At 38.4% G+C, this 23,375-nt stretch overlaps 1 protein-coding gene across 1 annotated transcript; it reads left to right on the top strand.

Annotated features, from left to right (window-relative positions):
• Window positions 1-2,680: 2,680 nt before the first annotated feature.
• On the top strand, window positions 2,681-22,991 carry LOC119727130 (neuromedin-B receptor-like). Its single transcript, XM_038198990.1, has 2 exons — window positions 2,681-2,762; window positions 20,751-22,991. Exon 2 carries the CDS (start codon window positions 20,778-20,780, stop codon window positions 21,816-21,818), a length of 1,041 nt encoding a protein of 346 aa, XP_038054918.1. The 5' UTR covers window positions 2,681-2,762; window positions 20,751-20,777; the 3' UTR covers window positions 21,819-22,991.
• The last annotated feature ends 384 nt before the right edge of the window (window positions 22,992-23,375 follow it).

Raw genomic sequence — 23,375 nt, forward strand, 5'->3', positions numbered from 1 at the left:
GAGATACATTTTCTCGAAGTTCATTTTTATGAGATATTTTATGAGCACGACAAATTTCTCGTGCGCATGAGATAATTATTTCGTGTGCACGAGATATATGTCGTGCGCACGAGATAATTATGTCGTGCGCACGAGATATTATGTAGGCGCACGAGATATGTATGTCTATGTTGGGCACGAGATATTATGTCGTGCGCACGAGTATTAAATCGTGCGCACGAGGTATTATGTCGTGCGCATGAGATATTATGTCGTGCGCACGAGGTAAAAAATAATTTTGGATGTCCCTTTAGGGGCTCCGTAACTGACACGCTGCTTTCGTTACACACAAACTCGTCCGCTGCACATGCAGCAAGCTCCGTTAATACTTATTATTATCTCGTGCGCACGAGATATATGTCGTGCGCACGAGACATATGTCGTGCGCACGAGATATATGTGTGCACGTGATAATTATCTCGTGCGCACGAGATACTATGTCGTGCGCACGAGATAAAAAAATAATTTTGGATGTCACTTTAGGGGCTCCGTAACTTCATAAAACTCCGTAACTCCGTAAAATATAACTCATAAAAACGAACTTGGACAAAATGTATCTCATAAAAACGAACTGGGCGAAATATATAACTCATAAAAACGAACTTGGCGAAATATATAACTCATAAAAACGAACTTGGCGAAATATATAACTCATAAAAACGAACTTGGCGAAAATATAACTCAAAAAACGAACTTGGCGAAATATATAACTCATAAAAACGAACTTGGCGAAATATATAACTCATGAAAACGAACTTGGCCGAAATATATCTCATAAAAACGAACTTGGCAAAATGTATCTCATAAAAACGAACTTGGCGAAATATATAACTCATAAAAACGAACTTGCGAAATATATAACTCATAAAAACGAACTTGGCGAAAAATGTATCTCATAAAAACGAACTTGGCCAAAATGTATCTCATAAAAACGAACTTGGCGAAATATATAACTCATAAAAACGAACTTGGCGAAATATATAACTCATAAAAACGAACTTGGCCGAAATATATAACTCATAAAAACGAACTTGGCGAAATATATAACTCATAAAAACGAACTTGGCGAAATATATAACTCATAAAAACGAACTTGGCGAAATATATAACTCATAAAAACGAACTTGGCGAAATATATAACTCATAAAAACGACCTTGGCGAAATATATAACTCATAAAAACGAACTTGGCCAAAATGTATCTCATAAAAACGAACTTGGCGAAATATATAACTCATAAAAACGAACTTGGCGAAATATATAACTCATAAAAACGAACTTGGCGAAAATATATAACTTATAAAAACGAACTTGGCCAAAATGTATCTCATAAAAACGAACTTGGCGAAATATAAACTCATAAAAACGAACTTGGCGAAATATATAACTCATAAAAACGAACTTGGCGAAATATATAACTCATAAAAACGAACTTGGCGAAATATATAACTCATAAAAACGAACTTGGCCAAAATGTATCTCATAAAAACGAACTTGGCGAAATATATAACTCATAAAAACGAACTTGGCGAAATATATAACTCATAAAAACGAACTTGGCGAAATATATAACTCATAAAAACGAACTTGGCGAAATATATAACTCATAAAAACGAACTTGGCCAAAATGTATCTCATAAAAACGAACTTGGCGAAATATATAACTCATAAAAACGAACTTGGCGAAATATATAACTCATAAAACGAACTTGGCGAAATATATAACTCATAAAAACGAACTTGGCGAAATATATAACTCATAAAAACGAACTTGGACAAAATATATACTTGATGGCACTACAGGGCTTTCGTAAGTAGGCCGCATTTTGCTTTCATTATCTTTGCTTAAATTGACGCCGTATGCTCTTCATTCCATTTCACTTTGTGGATTGGTGTAATGTTAATTTAAAAAGGAAAGAAACGAATTTAAACAGTGAAAAAAGAGAGTCTCTTAGCGTTAACTGCTGTCCCAGATTTTTTCGAAATTTAATCGGGCGGTTGCCACTAGTTGTCAGATTGGACGTGTCACGTCGACTCAACCATGGAGAAGGGAAAACAGAACAAACATGGAGCAATCCTTACAAATCGATCCACAATGGGATAGTTACGTCAATACACAATAAAAGGCAGAATTTCGCAACCATGTTCAAGCTTTTTTCATGTGATATTTTATTTGTGCCGGGGGGGGGGGGGGGGACACGGAGAGACAGATCTGTCGCTCATTCCTGTCGCAATTCTAAAGAAGATGCATGCGTCTCCTCCGTGACACTGGTACAGGGATTACTTGATATTAAAGGTGGTGATTGCTTGCCTATCTGGGGAGATGATAGCTGATAGCGAATCGGCAAACCATGAAAGACGAGATTGTAATGTGTGAAGGATATTCAGTTTGCATACGGCAGACCGTGGATGCAGTGGCTGATACGTGTATAGCGTTTGGACTTCCTGCGTTCACGATACACCAATCAGTGTGTCGGCCTGTCGGATTGTATTTCTTAGATGTGTCTTTTGATTTGCCAGTGTATTACGCACCGAAATCGGTGGCCGCAGTGCCTGACTATAAAAACGGCCCGTCGTCTATTTTCCCAGCAGTTTTCACGGAGCAGTTCTGAGAAGAGATCTCATGGCCAAGTTCGGATCGGCTTGCACAGACCAAGTTGTGTAAAGGTACTGGAAGGCATGTAGGATAGGACATTGAAGCAGATCTGTCAAGCGACCCTTCAGGTGAGATTTCGTTGTACTAGAATATTTCTTCACTTTCTTGAGATGAATCGCTCGTGCCAATCAACAGTCTATTTTATTAACTAGGTTTAGGGGTCTATGTTGACGTGAGCGAAACATTGAATGGAAAATACTTAACTGTTCTCCAAGCATAACCATGTTTACATTTGACATTATGTGTGGCGCTTGTGCTAGTGTTCAAGGATAATTATTTTTACTAATTATATTCACCCACGTGCTAGATTAGTTCTCACCTCCTTAAGAATCAATGTGGGGACCTTTTATGTAGATTTTGAGCACTTGTTTTTGCTCCGTACGAAAATAAAACGCATAAAAGTAAAATAATTTCCTACCTTATTTAAAGTTGATTGTAACACCGAAAAAAAAATCTTTTCAACACTGTATTACCGCATATACTGCAATATGGCAGAGAGATCGAGTCCGACTCGAGTCACAATTTAAATTGGCTCTACTCGAGTCTCACCGGATAACTGATTCGACTCGACTTGACTCGAGTCCCTCATCAGAAGACTCGTAATAATTAGCTCCCCTAGGTATTGGAAGTTGATAAACTTCTTCAGGATGCCACGCATCCGGAAATAGTTTGTCAACTTCCTATACCGATGGGAGCTAATATCGACTATTCACCCTCAACCATGTAAACTTTTTAAGACAAGGTTTTAAGTGTTTTAAATTGTAGTGTTTTGTTTATTAGAAACTAGTCATCAATTTTTCTGCAAATATCAGTCAACTCCTCCCCAAATTCATGTCTTAATACTTTTCTTCCAATTAGTCAGGTTGCTTAGACCCAATTTTTGACAAGATCGTGACCGACTGGTCCAAAGCACCAAATTTGGCAGATAGATTCTTATAGCCCTAGAGAAGATATTTGGAATGGGTGACACCTTATTTTTTGGGGGGAAGGGTGCCTAATTTGCATAAATCGTAAATGCCCGTCGTGTAATAATAAAATTTGTTCCCATATTTTGGGTATAGGCCCTATTTTGATTTTTTGATATTTTGAAAAGTATATTTTGGTGATTCTACTTTCACATCCTTACTTCAATAAGTTTTCTAAAAACATATAGCTGACTGAATAATTATGAGGACAAAGTAACGATCCAAAATGGTTACTGCAGTACCCTAAAACTGCGCGCATTTACCTTGTCTCCAAATATCATCAAATAGTTTTGCCAAACCTCAGTATTGATGAGCTTCAAATTCACCAAGTTGCTAACTGGCACAGTTACCCTATTAAAACTTTATGGAAAATCATGTGAACAACGATTATATTGTGATATTTAGTCCAGAAAACAAACACGGGGAAAAACGACGTTTCCGTAAATTGGGCTTAAAAGTGGGTGAAGGGTTGCCTAACGTAAAAGACTTGAACAAGTTCAAGGAAATTCCCAAAATTATTGGTAAGAAAACGTTTTGACGTAGACATAATTATTGTAAGCAACAATAATCTCTTATTTGGGGGATTTCCTTGCAAACTTGCCAAGTCTCCCACGTTAGGCAACCCTTCGCCAATTTGATGCCCACTTTACTGACACCTCGTTCCTCCCCCCATTGAGTTTTGGGATAAATATCAAGATGTTATCAAATTTCACACGATTTCCCATGTATTTTTAGTGCCAGCACTTAAACCTTGTGAGTTTGAAGTTCATCAGTACTGATGTTTGGCGAGACTACTTGATGATATCTGAGGAAAAGGTTAATGTGCGCAACTTTAGGGTATAATGGTAGCCATTTTTAAAATCTTTATTATGTCCTAATAATCATCCGGTCTCTGATATGCTTTAGAAAAAATGTATTGAAGTAAGGATGTGTAAGTAGAATCCCCAAAATATACTTTTCAAAAAAAAATAAAAATAAAAAAAGTATCCCAAAATATGTGAATAAATATAATTATGACATGGCAGGTATTAACGATTTATGTAAATTAGGCACCCTTCCCAAAAGAATTTCAGGTGTCACCCCTTTTAAATATCTTCTCTATGGACATAAGAATCTATCTGCCAAGTTTGGTGCTTTGGACAGTCGGTCACGATTCCTACCATATACCACCTGACTAAATGAACTCTCATCTATTCCTATCCGTAACGTCACGTACTTGTGCCCTAGATTTCTCGCGACAGTTCAACCGTTCTGTAGATTCCCCATCGTATGTTTCTCTTCGTTACAATGAAATGCATGAGAAGTAGACTAATATCTCTGCTGTGTCATGTCAACCGGGATCACTCATATTCTGGACGAACGGGAATGATGAATAGCCTATTCTATTTAACGTGCGGTACCTGAATGTAGATAAACGTCCAGATCCAAGTGTCGAAAGTAAAGATCAGATAATCGGAGTTACCGGGTAACCAAGACTAAAGAAGGACAACTTCAAAAAGTAGAGTTAAGGCTTGGCAAGCACTGAATGATGCAGTCAGCGATTATAACACGACACCGGCACGACTGATTTGTTTCATTTGGATCAAGTAAGCCTGATATAAATAGTAATAAATATAGGATTTTTTTTCCAGGGGTACAATAATATATTGCACTCTGCATAACAACATTTAATTTGTCTTCGACTCTTGCAATATTGTTACAGCTCGTGCAATCATATTCTTGTATTCCCTTTGTACCATCCAATATTATGTAATTGTGACTTTCTGTTAAAACACGTTGTGGTTATTTTCGTTCGGTGTCGCATCGTAAGTCAGTCTGCGATGCGATTAAACCCGATAGTAACAAAAGATATGAAAACACACGCACGGTTTCAACGTCACAAACGCATTCACAATGGCCTACCTTACATAGCCTATCTAGTGTGGACATACAGTTTGTTTTCGTGTAGTTAAGAAAAAGAGTTTTCGGAGGTTGAGCAATGTTATTCTTCTGGTGAGCTGGACAAGATTTTCCGAAATTTTGTTTGCCCGCCGTTTTATACTCATCAGTGATTATTAGTTTGTATTAGAGGGATGCACCATACGACTCTTAATTTAACAAGCATTGGAAGCAAATCGTGCCACTTTAAAGTCTTAAAACGTGGTCCTCTTCCAGCAAATAATCCAACAAAAATCATTTAAACACCTTATACAGGTTGTCCCCCCAAAACTGAACAATCAAAGAGCCCCTATTCACAGCTTTTAACAAAATACATCACAAATATCGATACACATTTGGAGAATTCATTAGTTTTTCAACAATGAGAAAACAACTTTCCAATCGAGCAAACGTTTATTGAGTTCTGGCCAATTCAAAAAAGTGCCGATGTTGCATTTTGTCCACGGCCTTAAATGTAAATTATTAAGAATGTAATAGGGTGTATAGTTCTGAAAGACCCATTGGCAAAGCTGTGATAAACGCGTGGCATGGAACAGTATACTACGGTATTTCCTAAACCTCGGGGAGCGAATATCGACTATCCACCCGAAAAAAAACATGTTAAAACACGTATTTGTTTTATTCAGTTACCGGATTTTCCCGTTGCAATATGCACCTGGCGGGTAAACAAAATTTCGGAAAATCTTGTCCAGCTCACCAGAAGAATAACATTGCTCAACCTCCGAAAAGTTCAGTTCGTTTGCAATTCAGTGATTACGGTTGTAAACACAATTGTTTGTGGGCACTATTTGTTTAGTACAAGAGGCATCTTTATTGTCCACAATATTCTCCAATTCGGCAAAATTGAGCTCGGGAAAACGCTTATTTATCATTTACGCGTGCAACCATTTTTTTCATGTAAGCACACTAGCTACACACGTGTGTAGCTAGCTAGCCAGGGCGATGTTAGCGCGTGCGTACTTCACCCGTGCGACCGTTCCACGATTGCTTCGTAAAGCGCATGCGTAGTAGACTGTCGCATGGGTAACCCGTGCGTCAGTCTACTACGCATGCGTATTTAGCCTGTGCGGAAAACTCGCGCGCGCGCTTAGTAAACAGCAAAAATAGCATTTGGCACGTGATGGTGAATGGACAATCCCGGGACATACCGTTATTTCGTTTTACCGTTTTGGATTTCCTCAAAAACAAAAACAGTAAACGAATCATCGACCGTTTTGTCGTTTTACAGTGTTATAAAACGACAAGCGGTATTAAGATAAATACGGTTTCTCCGTTTTATAAGTTTAGTAAAATTCATTATAGCATAACGATCAATGATTTTTGTTTTACAGATTACACAAATAACTTTGAAAAACAGCAAAACAGTCAGTATTGAATACAGACTTTTTTTTTTTATTCCAGTGTCATGGTTAACAGTCCGTGGTGCATTTTGTGGCGGTGGGCAAGGGGGTGGAGGGGGACCATGTTTTACACGAAGAAGTGTTACCTCGGCATAATTAATGCGTGATGTGATTCCTGGCGCGGACCCTGACCCCCTTCTCATGCGATTCAGTCAAGTTGGTGGGGCTTAAAGAGTTCCAAGCAAAATGGCGCTGGAAAACTTCAAGGGAGGACATTACTTTTCACAATGGAAACAGGATGGTAATAAAACGTTTGATGAAGTTGCAGACATTTTGAAGGAAACTGGGGTTCAAGTCGACGCGGCTCTTCAATAGCCAATTCGCAAATTTTGTCGTGAGAACGAAATGTAAGGAGCGGGGCCCAGGCAATGACTCGATCCCAAGGACGCATTAATTAACATTCCGGTGCATTGCTTAATTGCCGAACCTAAAATCAAAAAATGGTCGACAAGACTATTGACCGTTTTGTCATTGTCATGATTTTGTAAAACAAAACTCTAAAAATAAAGCAACTAACCGTTTAACGCTTTCTACAATTAAAAACAACAAAAAGTATTTCTTGTGTGTGACTTAATACCGTTTGACCGTTTTACAAAACTGTAAAACGACAAAACGGTCAATGGTTCGTTTACTGTTTTTGTTTTTGAGGAAATCCAAAACAGTAAAACGAAATACCGGTATGTCCCGGGATTATGGACCAGTTAGAATTCGGTGTTCGGTCATGAAAATGTATGAGGTACAGTAATTATAATACACCCCAAGTAAAGTGTTCACCAACCAACCAACCAACCACCCACCCACCCATCCACCCATCAACTTAAGCAGCTCAAGCCTATGGCGTGTTTCACACCGCCGTGGGACAAGTCTGGACACATCTACGGAGCTTATTTTGAGAGTTCATCTTGAGTTAAATCATTGTGCGCCCGGGCGTTTGCTAGCGGGAGCATGTTGGAAAAAATGCCGGATGTGCACACAAGTATTATAGTGACTATCTTCCCTATCTCGGGCTCATAAGAGAATATCTGCCTAAGAGAATATCTGCCAAAATAATAAGGTATGACGTATACGTAGTTGACACGGTTGTATTGCACTCCTCAGAAAATTCACCGATATTAATGGAAACACCGCAAAAATCATCTCCCTAAGCCAATAAGCCTTCTCAACTAACAACATAGAACATGGCCGACGCATCAGAATCATCGAAGACAATCAGAACCCGAATAAAACGGCATTCGAAAAAAGATGTCACCCCGCTGTCCCCAAATGACGTGAATCGAGATCAAGATGGCTGCCATGCCTGCACCTGCAGAGATGACATCACAGCTATGAACTCTAAACTCGATAAGATACTACAATCTCTTGATACAATGGGCACTAGAATGACTGGAATTGAAGTGAAGCTCCAAGAGTCAGTAGAAAAGATCGCCATGCAACAAAAAGAAATAGAGGAGCTGAAAGCTACGGCTTCGTATCTGGATAAACAGCAAAAGGATATCAAGGAAAGTGCGGATAGTCTAACCCGTGGAAACCATCTCCATATCGGCCAACTTGAAAATCAGATTGATTATCTTCAAAACTGCAGTTGCAGGAATAACATCGTCGTGCACGGCATCCCCGAAGGCTCAGAAGGCGATCAATCCTGTGAGGAATTTCTGTCCGACTTTTTCATATCACATATGAAAATAGAATATGGTCAAGATATCGAAGTTGAAAGAGCCCACCGTACCCCCGCACATCGATCATCACAAGACAGCACCGGCACCCGTAACACCCGGCCACGTCCCATCCATTGTAAGCTCTTATGCTTCAGTGATAGACAAAACATTCTCAAACAAGCATCTAAATCCTTGCGGAACAACCCATTCAAATTTGCGAATATTTTCATCTCAGATGATGTCACCAGCAGAGTCAGAAATGCCAGGAAGCAGTTAAGAGATTACCACCTGCCAAGAATAAGAAGCGACGAGCGGTTAAATTCGCCTACATTCCATGGTCAATTCCTCCCGTCATCACCTACAAGCTCCACAGCGGTGCATTTCAAGTCTACAGATCTGGGGATGCCAACCCACTCTAATGGCTACATGTCCACGGATACATGTATGCATGCAATTATATACTTATTTGTTGTGTTTATTTTTCTATGTGTTCTGGTGTAAGGCAGCATATCACAAATGTTTACTCCCATTCTATTCGTTTTTGATATTCAGTAGTTTGTTGTAAATATGCTTAATTATTTGAATGAGTCAAGCAATTCACGACTCTGGTATGAATAACAATATAGATCCTGATTTAAATCTTCAAGTACCGGAAATCCCATGTCAATATTATGACCAAGATGAGTTCCTGAATGTTTTTAAATTCAGCACCAATACTAAATGACTACACATTAATGCTCGTAGTTTGCCCAAAAATATAACAAGTATTGTTCAATATGTAAACTTACTGCAAACAAGCTTTTCAGTCATAGGGGTTTCAGAATCATGGTTAAAGGACATAAATGATCCCTTAGTCCAGATTCCAGATTATACATTAGAAGGTTCCTGCAGACAAAATAGAAGAGGTGGTGGAGTTGTACTTTATGTAAAACAAGATCTTGTGTATAAAATTCGTAATGATTTATGTATTAACAACTCTGAAGCAGAATCATTTTTTTATAGAGCTTGTTAATTCCAATAAATCAAATGTTATCATTGGAATTGTCTATAAACCCCCGTGTTTATCATGTAATAATTTTACAGATCATTTTGAGGAAATATTAAGTCGCTTAAATACCGAGAACAAAAAATGTTATATTTTGGGTGATTATAACATAAATTTAATGCAGTGTGATATCGATAATACTGTGCAAAATTGTATGAATATTCTTGATTCTCAGTCATTCTATCCCACCATAAACAAACCGACTAGGATTACTATTGATAGTGCAACTTTAATTGATAATATCCTAACAAATGATTATTTGAACCATACTTCAGGTGTTCTGATAACTGACATCAGTGACCATCTTCCGGTATTTTTAATCATTGATAACTTTAGAGAAAGTGCTCAGACCAATACAAATTATAAAAGGCGAGTTTTTGATGCCGAAAATATTGAAAATTTTACTCATGATCTGAATGAGACTGATTGGGATTGTATAATGTCAATGAATGATATCCATTGTATGTATAATAACTTCTTAGCTCATGTTAAACAACTCTATGACAGACATTTTCCTGTGGTTGAAGTTAAATATCGTTATGATAAATCAAAGTCTCCGTGGATGTCCGAGGGTATCTACAACTCAATTAGGAGGAAAAATCACTTGTACAAGACGTTTCTTAAAAACCTTACTTCACAGAACAAATTTAATTATACTTTGTATAAAAATAAACTCAACTCTGTTATAAAATTATTAAAGAAAAATTATTTAAGCAAAAAATGTAATCAACAAAAAAATTAAAATTAAAGGTACTTGGAAACCTATAAATTCACTACTCAATAGGCGTAAACAAAAAATGAACCCTACTTATTTCAGTACTGGTAGTAACAAAATCACTGATAGCAAAGAAATTGCTGACGCCTTTAACACGTATTTTGTTGACATAGGAAGCAAACTTGCCAGTGAGCTACCATTATGTAATACTCCCATTGAGGCATTCCTGAGTGAAAGGTGTTCGAATTCACTCTTTTTGACTCCCATTACGCAAGAAGAGATTGTGGACACTCTGAACAAAATTCCTCCAGGAAAGGCCCCTGGATTTGATGAATTAAACTCTTTTGCTATTAAACAGGCCAAGTATTCATTGGCTAAACCGCTGGCTGACATCTTCAATAAATCCCTATTAAAAACAGCTGGAGTTTTTCCTGATGGGTTAAAAATAGCTCAGGTTATACCGATATATAAAAAAGACTCCAAACATGATATTGGAAATTACAGACCCATCTCTGTTTTATCAACATTTCCGAAACTATTTAAAAAGTTAATCTATACGCGATTAATATCTTTTATATAAACATGACATTCTCTCAGAATCACAGTTTGGTTTTAGACGTAATCGCTCTACTGATTTAGCGACATCTTATGTAGTTAAAAAATTGTGTAATGATATAGATGACAAACATTTTTCTGTTGGTATCTTTCTGGATTTATCGAAAGCATTTGATACAGTTAACCATGATATCTTGATTCGTAAATTAGAACATAATGGTATCCGAGGAATAGCCCTAGACTTATTTAAAAGTTACTTATGTGACAGATCCCAGTATGTTTTGTATAATTCTGTAAAATCTACAGAACAGCCTATAACTTGCGGTGTACCACAGGGCTCTGTATTGGGTCCCTTATTGTTTATCTTGTACATTAATGACATCTGCAATACTCCAGATATTATTACATTTTGCTTATTTGCAGATGACACAAGTTTATTATATACTGACAAAACTGTAGACCTAGCGGTACAGAACCTTAATCTTGAGCTCCGGAAACTCACTACTTGGCTTTTAGCCAATAAATTATGTATAAATGTTCTTAAATCTAATTATGTAATATTTTGTGCTAGCCAGTACAAGTACACTCAGTCTGTTCCTATAATTTTAAATGATACTAATCTTGATCAGGTTAAGGGTACCAAATTTTTGGGAATACATATTGATGAGAACTTAACTTGGAAGAATCATATAGACGTTATAACAGCTAAAATATCAAAAAATATTGGTATAATGAACCGTCTAAAATACTTTTTACCTAGTAGCATATTGCTAACCTTGTACAACTCATTTGTTTTACCGTGTTTAAATTACTCAATTCTGACTTGGGGGTAGTCCAACTCCTAAATGCAACAAACTGCTTACTCTCCAGAAACGAGCAGTTCGAGTAATTTTTAAAACTGGCTATTGTGAACACTCTGGGCCTTTATTTGCAAATTAAAATTGTTAAAATTCACTGTCCAAAAATAGTGTTGTCCAACGTGGCACTCTATATTGGAATAGTCTTGATGACTCTTTTAAATCATCACCCACTCTCTCTATTTTTGCTAGAAAACTAAAACCTCATTTGTTAATTGCATACTAAAAAATGTAATAGGGATAATAACGGCCTTGATTACTGTCTTACACCTTTGTCTGTGCTCTGTCTTTCCATGTATGTCTGTCACTTGTCTGTCTGTCCATAGGCTGGGGAACAAATGCTGATGCTTCACCCTGGACCTAGATGTTGCCATTTAGTTAATGTTCACTATTATAAATATATCTCGTATGTATTGTCCATTTGAATATATAACATTATGTATTATGTATCATCCTTATGCAGCATCGAAATAAATGTATCGAAAAAAAATGTGTTGTTGTTGCGATGTTTCTCCACAGGCTGCTTGTTCCCGTAAACCTTATTTGAGGGAAGTGTGGTTTTAATTAATGACATGATAGACCCAGGAGCGGCGGAACGCTTTTAAACTAGGGGCGACGCTAAAAAGGGGCACTTGCTCAGAAAAAAGGGGCACCTTCCGTCGGTGTGAAGGTGGAGGAAAAGAATATTTTCATTTCGCAATAAACCTATTTATGACGAGGAACAAAATATGAACACGTGGTCCATCTTGCTCTTTGTGTTTCCTTTACCTAGTTATGTACAGAGACCATTTAGTTTTTAACTACTTTTGATGGCCAGTTCGGTGACCATTTTATTTGCGTGAATAGCAGTATTATTTTTAAGGGGCCAGTTTTCCATCTTGAGAGCGGGCACAAGTTTAATGTTGCGAGCGGGGAACGAATTGTGCTTTCGAGGGGCAGTTTTCCATCTGGAGAAGTTATCGCGAGAGGAGCACCGTTGTTTTTAATGGCCAATTTTCCATCTCGAGAGGGGCACAAATTAATTATTGCGAGAGGGGTATTTGTGTTTTAAGGGGCAGGTTGCATTAGAGTATTTCATTACAAGAGTATTTTATTTGTAGCGCGATCATAAAATTTTGCTTTCACAAATGTGCGTTTGAGTGGCAGTTTTGTTTTTATCTCCAGGGGGACTCGAGAGGGGCACTTTTGTTGACCTGGGAAAATCTGGGGGCAAGTGCCACCTCCTCCCGGTTCTGCCGCCCCTGGAGAGACCGACTGCTTTTGCTGAAATTATGTAAGGCGATTCAGCAAATCAAGAAAAGACAGCCGTTCATCCGTTACTGACACACCTGAAATTACCTGTAGTATGACCGAGTACATAATTATATATCGACTTAGTCGATCTATGTCATTTGAGTTTTAATAGCCAGTTTTTATTCTACGGAGACATCGAATGCAATATTTGAAGTATCGTGCCAGATTTTGTTTTAATATTGCCGTCACAGTAATTCGTCATGGTTGAGAGAACCAAAACAAACCTTGAACGTTTTAATAAATAACGTCCATGTCCTTAGCCACGCAAGGAATGATTCGTGAGGGGTAATGGTAAAGCCGTTGTACATGTCTGTTACATATATACCTCTTTCACATGATGAAGCTGTTTTATACTTGCCTTTTCCGAAATTTCCGAATCTGTTTTTTTTTCTCAACGATATTTAAAGGAATATAATGTCTAAGTTGTAACAGATAAATTGGTGTGTTTGCATTTGCAGGCCTGTATACTGAAAAAAAAAACGGTTTTAAATGGCGCGCTCCAGTTCAGAAAGTTTTGAGCGAAATAGTCCTATCTAGTGGCGTATCAGCTCATACATGTATGATTGTTTTGGAATCACGCGGTTGGTATTCGCCTGGTCCGATCCTAGTTATGTTTGTGGCCAGTTTGCAGCATTGCTCCGCAATCATGGTAGGCCAACGTCTACGTGCATATCAATATCTCTGATACGGTTGCGAGTAGTGTAAGAGGCGTATTTTCCTCTCGCTGGATCGCAAAACCTACATTCACACTGCAGTCTGTATGTATGTACATGCACACGTGTTTAGATTATTATTCATAAACTGCATTGACGCAAAAGCACGTACATGCACACACTAGGTCCTGCTGGCTTTTGAATTTTAATTACATATCGTGTGCCCAGTTTTTTGTTTGATGTCTCATTGGAAAAATGTAATGCTGAACAATTATCTGAAAGTCTATTTTTGAGGGTACCACACCCAAAATTGCACGTGTATACATGTACCAACTTTAAAGAAGCCGAGTTCACTGAACAGCATCTTAAGCTTGAAAAACTGCACTCTGGCCTACCAAGGTATGAAAAAGGCTAATTTTGTGTACTATGTCTCTTTTGTATTTATGCGTTATTTCGTTTGTCAATTAAAATTTCACTAAGATACTAAAATCATGCTAGTATTGAAATGATATACGATTTTGTAACAGTCTAAGAGGTGTTGCAAACTGGAAAAATATTAATAACATGTTTAAGTTTTTAATATAAATGTCAAAATAGAAATTCCGGCCGACATGCACTTTTTGCCCTGAATTGACAGAATTAATTCCAGGCAAAAAAGTGTATGTCGGCCGGAATTTTGTTTAAATGACTCTCGCTGCTATTAAAGAAAAATGGAAGATAATTCTGAACTCACTTTTGTTCCCTTACCGTGGTTTTTAATGGAGTCTCTTGTCTGTTAGAAATGTCATAACTCATTTGATGCCATTGAATAAACAATTTGTATAAAAAACAATTATTTTTCGTCCTTAAGTACAGACGGACGCTAGACCCGAAGCATTGTCGTCGGCAATTGTACCTTAAAAGACAGCAGGTGGTATGCATTCAACTGTTCCGTGAAAATACCCGATTACATGTTTTGTAATCGCTCTTTTGGTAAGGTCTTGCAGTATCACCTTTTGCAGCTGCGCTTACAACGTGACAACTGCGACGTCAGTTTATATTCAAACGGTCCGATTTCTTTGCAGTGTGATATAATGCGGGCCTTGCGCAGCAACTCACGGTAGTCTAATAACTATTTTATAAAGTAGCCGCGTGTTAACCTGACGGCTGCGCCAGGTGTTCGCACGCACTCGGCATGAGTGCCTCGCGGCTCATGCCACTGTTTTTCCTGGTAGTCTGTGTTTTCCACCTGTCAAAATTATTTAGTGATTTTAAGATGGAAAGAGACATGTGTGGTTCTTCTGTGGGGGTGTTATCCCAGTTGTTTGCCGAAACGAAAAAGAAAATACTACACAAAAAGAGACAGTTTTCATTAGGTGTCCGACCACTTCTGTCCATGCGGATCTTACCCGCTTGGATGAGCAGGTCTCGGTGTCCTCTTCCGTTCAGATTATACTTCACGTAAACAGAGAGGGTGTTGAATAGTGTGACCTCTGCGATTACACGAACATCCTTCAATTTAACGAGTCATAAACGATATTTCGGATTCCACGAAACCGTTGTGACGTTGCGATGGCAATCATAATGAAGAGATTGCCCTCACTGCCAAGCAAGATATTTCTTTAGCGCCAAAATTGTTTTTACCTGTAAGGAAAAAATAGGAATTCGGTTTGATGACATCATCGGTAGGGCATTATTATATCCTTCACTACACGTCATAACGGTTTTGTAGAATCCCAATAAAACGTGACTTGGCGTCTGTGTCAATTCTTCATGACAGAATTTATTCTTGTGATTGACCAAGCGGAAAATAAATGAACCCGACTGAACTGAATGAGCAGTGATGTTTATCATCTTAACAACTATGCGCTTCAATAAATTATTACAAATTAAAAAGTAATTTTTTTCATTCCATTATACATTATTTGAACCTGATGTAGTTGAAAAGGCACAATATCTTTTCCACTGGTTTATTGTAAAATACAGCAACGGTAGAACCTGCAGTTGCAACTATTGTCTAAAGGGGAACAGGCTACCCGTGCACTGGAAAATCAGTGCCTGAATCACTTAACTATACGCTTTTGTAAATTTTAAAAAAGAAAATGTTTTAAAGGTCTCGTCAAAAAAATATTCGCGAGATATTAGTAGTCTTCCAACTATACTACACAAGCTTATCTCATAATTAATGTATACGTCTGGACCAGTAATATGCAAATTGAGATTTATATATTCAATGTCATCACGCATTCACGCGTCAGTGGGTGTAAAGTCTTTACTCTTTGAGCTGATGTTAATGCTTAGAGCTGACAATAACGCCAAACGTCACCAATTAGTGACGCACATTTTGAATTGGCCTTCAATGAACAAAAACAAACCGTAAAAGAACACTTCATACATCCACATTGTTTTACATCGGAGAAAATGTCATATTATTACTACCCTCATAAACCAGCAGGTCAGTGGATTATTACGTAAAGATGTTCCATTTGGAAACTCAACAATTGAGGATAATGCCGATCTAGCTGTGTCTATATCATTAGGCTATAACCACTCCAGCTTCAAAAAGAAATGCACAGCTACACTTCCAGGTGGAGCTATGGATTTGTTTGGATCATAAGTAACAAACAATAAGTGGCATCTTTTGATGTAATTCATGCTGATCCTGTTGAGCAGTAAACGCTATTTCCGAGTTACGTCATTATTGTCCAGATAGTGTTTCAATTGTTTTATTTAATGTTGGGTACGGGATTTTCCATATTAGACGCAATTTTCATATGCCCTAATTTGCATGCGACCCCATGCAGCGTGTATGCGGTCCGCTGTTGACGTACAGTGCCCCAATAATCTAAGAATTCTGAAATTATGTTCCATGTGGTATTTTATTTACATGTAAATTACCTTTTGATCGCTCAGCCTGTTAAAAGTGGATCAATGAGAATAGTTATTTGAGTATGCGCATAAATTGGTGGGTCGCCGCCGCGTTGTTGCAACGTGACTGGGCTTTGGCGTCAGCCATTCTTCACACTTTTGAGATGACGGTGGATGACCGTGGATGATTTCTTAGTTCTCACCTTTTAGGATGTTTGTACAAATAGGGGACATTATGTAGAAACTGTTAATTAGTTTTTGTGAGCATTTCGCATTATTTGAGCGTGTTAATTAGAGTTTTCTCCCGTCGTGTCACTATTTGACATTGACGTGCAATTGCCTGTTGTCTCACATAAAGCCACAGTTCAAAAATGCGTACGTACTTGGGACTCATTATGTTTGTGTGCTATCGTGAGATCCACCTCCTGACCGCCCAAGGAATTTCGGAATTAAAATAACTACAGGATTATAGGAATGAAATAACCTTACATAGAATATTTTGGCTTCTGCTTTGGAATTGTAATATTTCATATTGTACATTTTTCTTGCTAAGCTGTACTTTGTAAGATAATTCAATATTATATACCGATGCATGTGAAATCCTAAGTACTGGTTTCTAATATTTTCAAATTAAGTTGTGTTTTGTCCACTGAGTACAACCAACTTGTTGAAGTTTAGCTCAGTGTGTACTATATACATGTTGAGAAAACAACGAAAACATTATTCACAATTGTTCGGTCTCGTAAGTGGATTCCGCTTTCGATAATTGCACCCTCCAATGTACGATCCCTATGTAAGCACTCGGAAAATAATTGTCATTCAGTCGATTATAGTGCACGGGAAGTCGCGGTCCCAGCGACTAAACAATAACTTAAATAACACCATTTTTTGTTTAATTTCTCCTGTCTTTTTGTAATTGGTGCAATAAAATTAAAAGTCATCGAAGCGTACATGATATTTTATCTGTGGTTTTTCTTTTTCGTCCAGAGTCAATTTATTTCAAATTCTGAATGATCAATTCAAATGTGATTTAGTTTGGAGTAGGTAGGGCCTATTGTTAAACATTTTAAATGTATGTTGTTCTGAATTATATTTTTGTTCCATAATCATTGTCTTGATTCGAATAATTCCTTTCTGTCATTATTATGTTATTTTTGTGTCTAAGCTTGTCTCTTGAGTCATAATGAAATCAAGACAGGATTTGGGGTTTTTTTTTACTTGTGATTGTGTGTACAGGATAAGTGCTGTTCATTCTTTTTTATTACCTCGGCCAAAGAGGTTATGTTTTCATTGGATTTGGTTAGTTTGTTGGTTTGTTGGTTGGTTTGTCTGTTAACAAGATAACTGAAAACGTTACGGAAGGATTTCCATGACTTGTTTTAGGTATGGTTTTGGTACAATTACAAGTCAATTAGATTTTGGAAGTGATCCGGAATCCAGGATGTTTTTAAAGGATTCTTCACCAAATTGTGTGCAAGTATTTCTTTTGGATATACTGACAATATAGCAGGGAATTATTTAGCCTTGGCGGAGGTTTTCACTCTCTGAGTGCTTTCTAGTTCTATTTATAATTAGGTGGACCATGTCTATAATTATAAGTTAACAAAGGTTATAATCTGAAAATACTAGGGTTTTGCTATCTTTCCATTATCAGCAAATGCGAATCAGCAAAAAGCGCATACTACAAGAACGAATTTGAATGTAGATATGTAAAAGCTTTTTGCCAGTTCATGAAATCGAATTCTCTTTCAACCTCTTTCTGAGGCCTTCCACTTATTTAAATGACCGTCTGATTTAAATGAACGACTATTTAAATTTGAATGAACTTATTCATCAAAAGACTGTTCAAATAACTCGAACGACTCTTTTAGCTGTACGAATGCTCATTTAAGAGAGCATTCATGTTAAACGTTAAATTGAACGAGTTTTTAATTAAATTGGCAGGGAAAACGTGTAATTAATGTTGCTATAATGAGCTTTACATTGCAAAGGTTCAGATGGAGATCTTATGCGTCATCCAGGTTGTTTCCTTGTAGGCCTATGTTTGAGATCTTTCTTTACGGTTCGATTCGCCTTGTGGAATTCCAATAAAAAAAGGGCTTGTGCTTAATGGCTGCCCTTGTGTACCGGCACGATTAATTAACAGATGAAATTTAATCAAAGTGACAAACCCCAACAAACACATGTAGGCACTGAAGCAAATTACGCAGAATTGATCGCATAATTGACATTCCAAATTTGACGAAGGAGGGAAGACGTGGTTTGGCCGTGGATTGAATGCAAGAGTGGTTTGACATGGGAGGCACCTCGTTCAATCCCACGTCCTATAATGAGCAGATAAACAGGACCATTTGTCGGGGTTTTAGCATGAAACAAAAAGACAACACCCGATAAGTCGGTGTCAGGATAAAGATGTATGATCAAATTAAAACTCCGACGACAGCCGATCCCCCTTTTTTAAGTATTATTCAAATAATTACCTTATTGTCACCCTCGAGGAGAAAATTGATATCTAAATTATATGTCATTATTAGCAGCGACGCAGAGACGCAGATTACGACGAGAATTCGGAGAAACGTCTCTAGCTAAATTTGCTTTCTACTCAGTTAATAGTGCACGTGTTGTCCCCTTGCCGCCACGAAGAGTAAAGGAAATCCCATCATATTAATTGGAAAGGGATCTGATCTGTTTACCATGAGATGTATACTGTCAAAACAGTATGCATGCTTTATTGGTTTCATCATAGTTTCATGAGCGGCTTATTAACGTACGTGTGCATGCTGAAACAATCATGGTTGATCATAACCGAGGTAAACAATAACGATGACGAGTTTTTTCCTTTAATCGGGAATATAATACGACATGGAATTTACGGTAGAACATGTAACGGTTATCAAGCTGATATGCCTAACAGTTTATTAGGAGTATAGTGATTTAACCTGACGAAAATAACGATGTAGCAAATAAAAGCACGCATGATCCATGTGATTGTAGATGGGCAGAACTTCATGTAAAGGTTAACTCCATTTAAAAAAAACCCCAAAACTTAACAATAACATCTGGATGATGAATTGCTCGCAGTTTACGGAAATAGTATAGGTGATCTTTCGGTTGTTGGCATGTACGTTTTCATGGATTGTTGAAGTACTACGTGTGTCATGACACGTCATATATTTGACATAATTGTTGAAGGAATCCCCGCGACGCCATGAAAGGAAATGCTCGGTTGTTTCCTAAGTTGATTGCCCGTTTCATTTATGTTGATTTTGCAGTTCAACATCTTTCTCGTCGTTTGTAGATAAACATAAACCAGTATACGTTTACTAGAAGTGTTGAGCTGCGCCGTACTTGTGACATACGTCATTGCTTCGTTGTGTTGTCTTAGACTTGATGACAGTCATTCATGAGATTGTGGAGAGGTAGGGTTGTCATTTTGCTAGTTTGTTTTACACTTGAACCTGAGGTAACTACGTGTTCCACGATGATGACGAAGCTCTTGCCTGATTTGGAGTTCTGGGCATATCGATAATTGGTCATATCTCGTGTTGATATTGCTATCGGGAATGAGGCTTCAACGGCCCCGAGTCTGTTACCACTCAATCGTATAATGTCGCTGGTTTTCCGGCATTGCTGACAAAAGACTGACTCACACATAATTCTGGTTAGCCGAGGTAAAGGAATTTGACCAAATTATTTGAGAAAAAATTAAATTGAAGCCGGCATTGGAAAGTTAATCAATTCTCAATACCCGACGTAGAATGAGGGCTGCCTATATACGCTCCACACTAACCAATAGCTTTAATAGTCAAAGTGATGTTTCAGATAAACAGTAATGCTCGGGATACATTTAAGTGCAGGGTAAAGTCTACATTAAATGCTCGGGTTACATTTGTGTAAAAAGGACTACATGCAGGGCTCTATTTATAGGGTCTACATTTATAGGGTCGGAATACATTAAGGTCTCGGGTCACATTTAGGAACAGCATGTTTCTATTTTGAAACAAAACGGTATCTGTCTACAGAGGTTTACAAATACCGACGCATATCTGTTATATATCTGTTCAATTTTATCTGTTCAATTTTATATATCTGTTCAATTTTAACAAAGCATTTTCCATTTTCTTCCATTTCAGCTGAGGCTTCTTTTTGAGCAAGACGCCATGTCGTACTCTTATTTCACCAATGGCACGGAGGAGTTGGCGATGGGAGAAGACTTGGATCAGAACGTCATTAATGCCATCGGCGTTATAATGTTGATCTTAACAGTAGTAGGTTTTGTGGGAAATAGCTGCATCATCTTCATCGTCTTAGTTAACCGCTCTATGCGGAACCGCCCCAACGCGCTAGTAGCCAGCCTCGCTGTTGGCGATCTCTTGCTGCTGTTTTTTTGCATACCTCTCCGGCTCTACCAGATGATCTATTTCCGATGGCCCTTTGGCAACCTCATGTGCAAACTCTCTCAAGGTTCTGTTATTGCTTCTCAGTCCGTGTCCATTTTCTCCATGGTGGCCCTAAGCCATGACCGGTACCGCGCCATCGTCACGCCGATGAATTACCCACGTTCCCGTGGCTCTGGTCGTACATTTGTCACCATCTCAGTCATCTGGTTCCTCGGAATTGTCGCGTCCTGTCCTATTGTTATCTTCTCTCACGTCCGAGGTAACGAGTTCTTTAGCTGGTGCAACTACATCAGCCACACTTCACTGGAAGGCAAGCTCCATGCTATCTTCAGAGGTTTGCTGCTGTTTATCATCCCACTTGTGATTATTAACGGCTACTACTGCTTGGTGTCAAGGAAGCTGATTATGAGCACACGGGCCCTCCCCGGTGAGGTACACGACAAGAGGTCACAGATAAGCTCTAGGAAGCGTTTGGCCTATCTTGTCCTGGCTATCGTCATTCTCTTCACCGTCTGCTGGTTGCCATTCTTCATTTTTGAGCTCTTGTTCCAGATAAACGACACCATCCTCAACAATTCTAACGCCCTGACCTACCTGAGATTGCTCAGTGAGGTGTTGACTTACTCAAATTCTTGCATCAACCCTATCCTCATAACAGTCGTCAGCTCAACCTATCGGAAATACTTTTGCAACTATCTCTTTTGCCGATGTTTCAGGAAAGCAAAGTTCACCAGACCTCGAGCATCTATCGTGTCATCTAAGGCTTCTTCTGCTCGCACTCGAATAACTGAGTTTGCTTGACTCTACACTGTAAAAAAATTGCCCGTAATTTTACGGTAAAAGCAGTGTCAAACGGGTTGCCAACAAAAGACCGTAAAATTACGGTCAGTTACGGGTTTTGAAAAATGACGGTGACCGTAATTTTAACGCGAATTTCCCGTAAATTTGACGGCAATTTGCGTAATGTAATGGAATACAAAGTGGGTGGCGTCAGAGCTGAGTGTAGGGGTAGGGAGGGGGGTAGGTTCCAGTTACTGCAGCTGGGAGTGGGGTATGCATACGTTTTACAGCTTGTCTTTTACAGGCATAGTGGTTTTCAAATCACTTAATGTGAAATTATCTTTAAGTTGTAACATAACTTGCATCTGTAAGTTGTAATTTTCATTTACAACTTTTTACCGATCCCGCAGAAAGGGTCAACCTATTGCTGGTCAACACCGCAGAATTAGCTGTTTGGCTCTCCAAATTCCGCAATATTAAAGCATTACGGCTTTCACAGTACAATGATCAGCACGTAGCGAACCTTGCGTGAGTGCACACGAATCACAGCTTTAAAAACTAGGCGGTTGTGAGGGTTTGAAAGGGGAGGGGTTTTGAAAAGTTACGAATACAAAGCATTGTGAATCCCAGCCTGCGTCAGGTCACCAAGTTTTACGGGAAATGCACGTAGCACGTTCTTTCTTGTGACGGTTCGAGCAATAACGGTAATAAACCGTAAACAATGCGGGAAAAGGACAGTGTTTTTACGGGTTTTGTTTACAGTGTATGCTTAGATTGTACAACATCAGCGACGTTTTGGAGCGGTATTAAAAATGAAAATATACTTGAATGTCATAGCCCGTCTTAACTTTTGATCTCAACACAATACAATTTCGTACCTGAAATAATCGGCGAGAAACTGCGGTCTTCCTTAAAAGGATAACCTAGTTGTTGATTCGGTGATCTTACGGACACTTGAACTTAAAATTCTGATTATAGCCTCTTGGGAGTTTGTACCGCCGCGTCCATTTTCAGTGAAGATTTGCAGACTCTGAAGTAATTCACCCTTCACTCCTCTTCCGAACAAATCCTGCGTCTATATCTAGGATGTTAACTTTGGATACATATCGATTTGGTTGCCCGGAGATTCTATGGGGATGTTTTAATACAACTGAAGATGATGATCTGGGTCACAGCCCGATAGTCCGAAGGTTCTTTAGTCCGAAGGGTCATTAGTCCGAAGGTTCGTTATTCCGAAGGTTCAATAGTCCGAAGGTTCGATAGTCAGAAGGGCCCATTAGTCCGAAAACAGAAGAAGGTTAAATAGTCCGAAGGTTCGATAGTCCGAAAAAAGATAGGGTTCGATAATTCGAATCGACAGTAAGGTCCGATAGTCCGAATGGACGATAAGGTTCGATAGTCCGCATGGACAATAAGGTTCGATAGTCCGAATTGACAATAGAACCTTGTTGTCGATTTGGACTATAGGACCTAGTTGTCGATTCGGACTATCAGACCTTATTGTGGATTCGGAATAATGAACCGTTGGACAAGTAAACTTTATTTTCGTTGGACTACTGAACCTTCGGACTAATTAAC

The sequence above is a fragment of the Patiria miniata genome, unplaced genomic scaffold (genome assembly GCF_015706575.1).
Source record: "Patiria miniata isolate m_02_andy unplaced genomic scaffold, ASM1570657v1 HiC_scaffold_20, whole genome shotgun sequence".
Classification (NCBI taxonomy): domain Eukaryota; kingdom Metazoa; phylum Echinodermata; class Asteroidea; order Valvatida; family Asterinidae; genus Patiria; species Patiria miniata.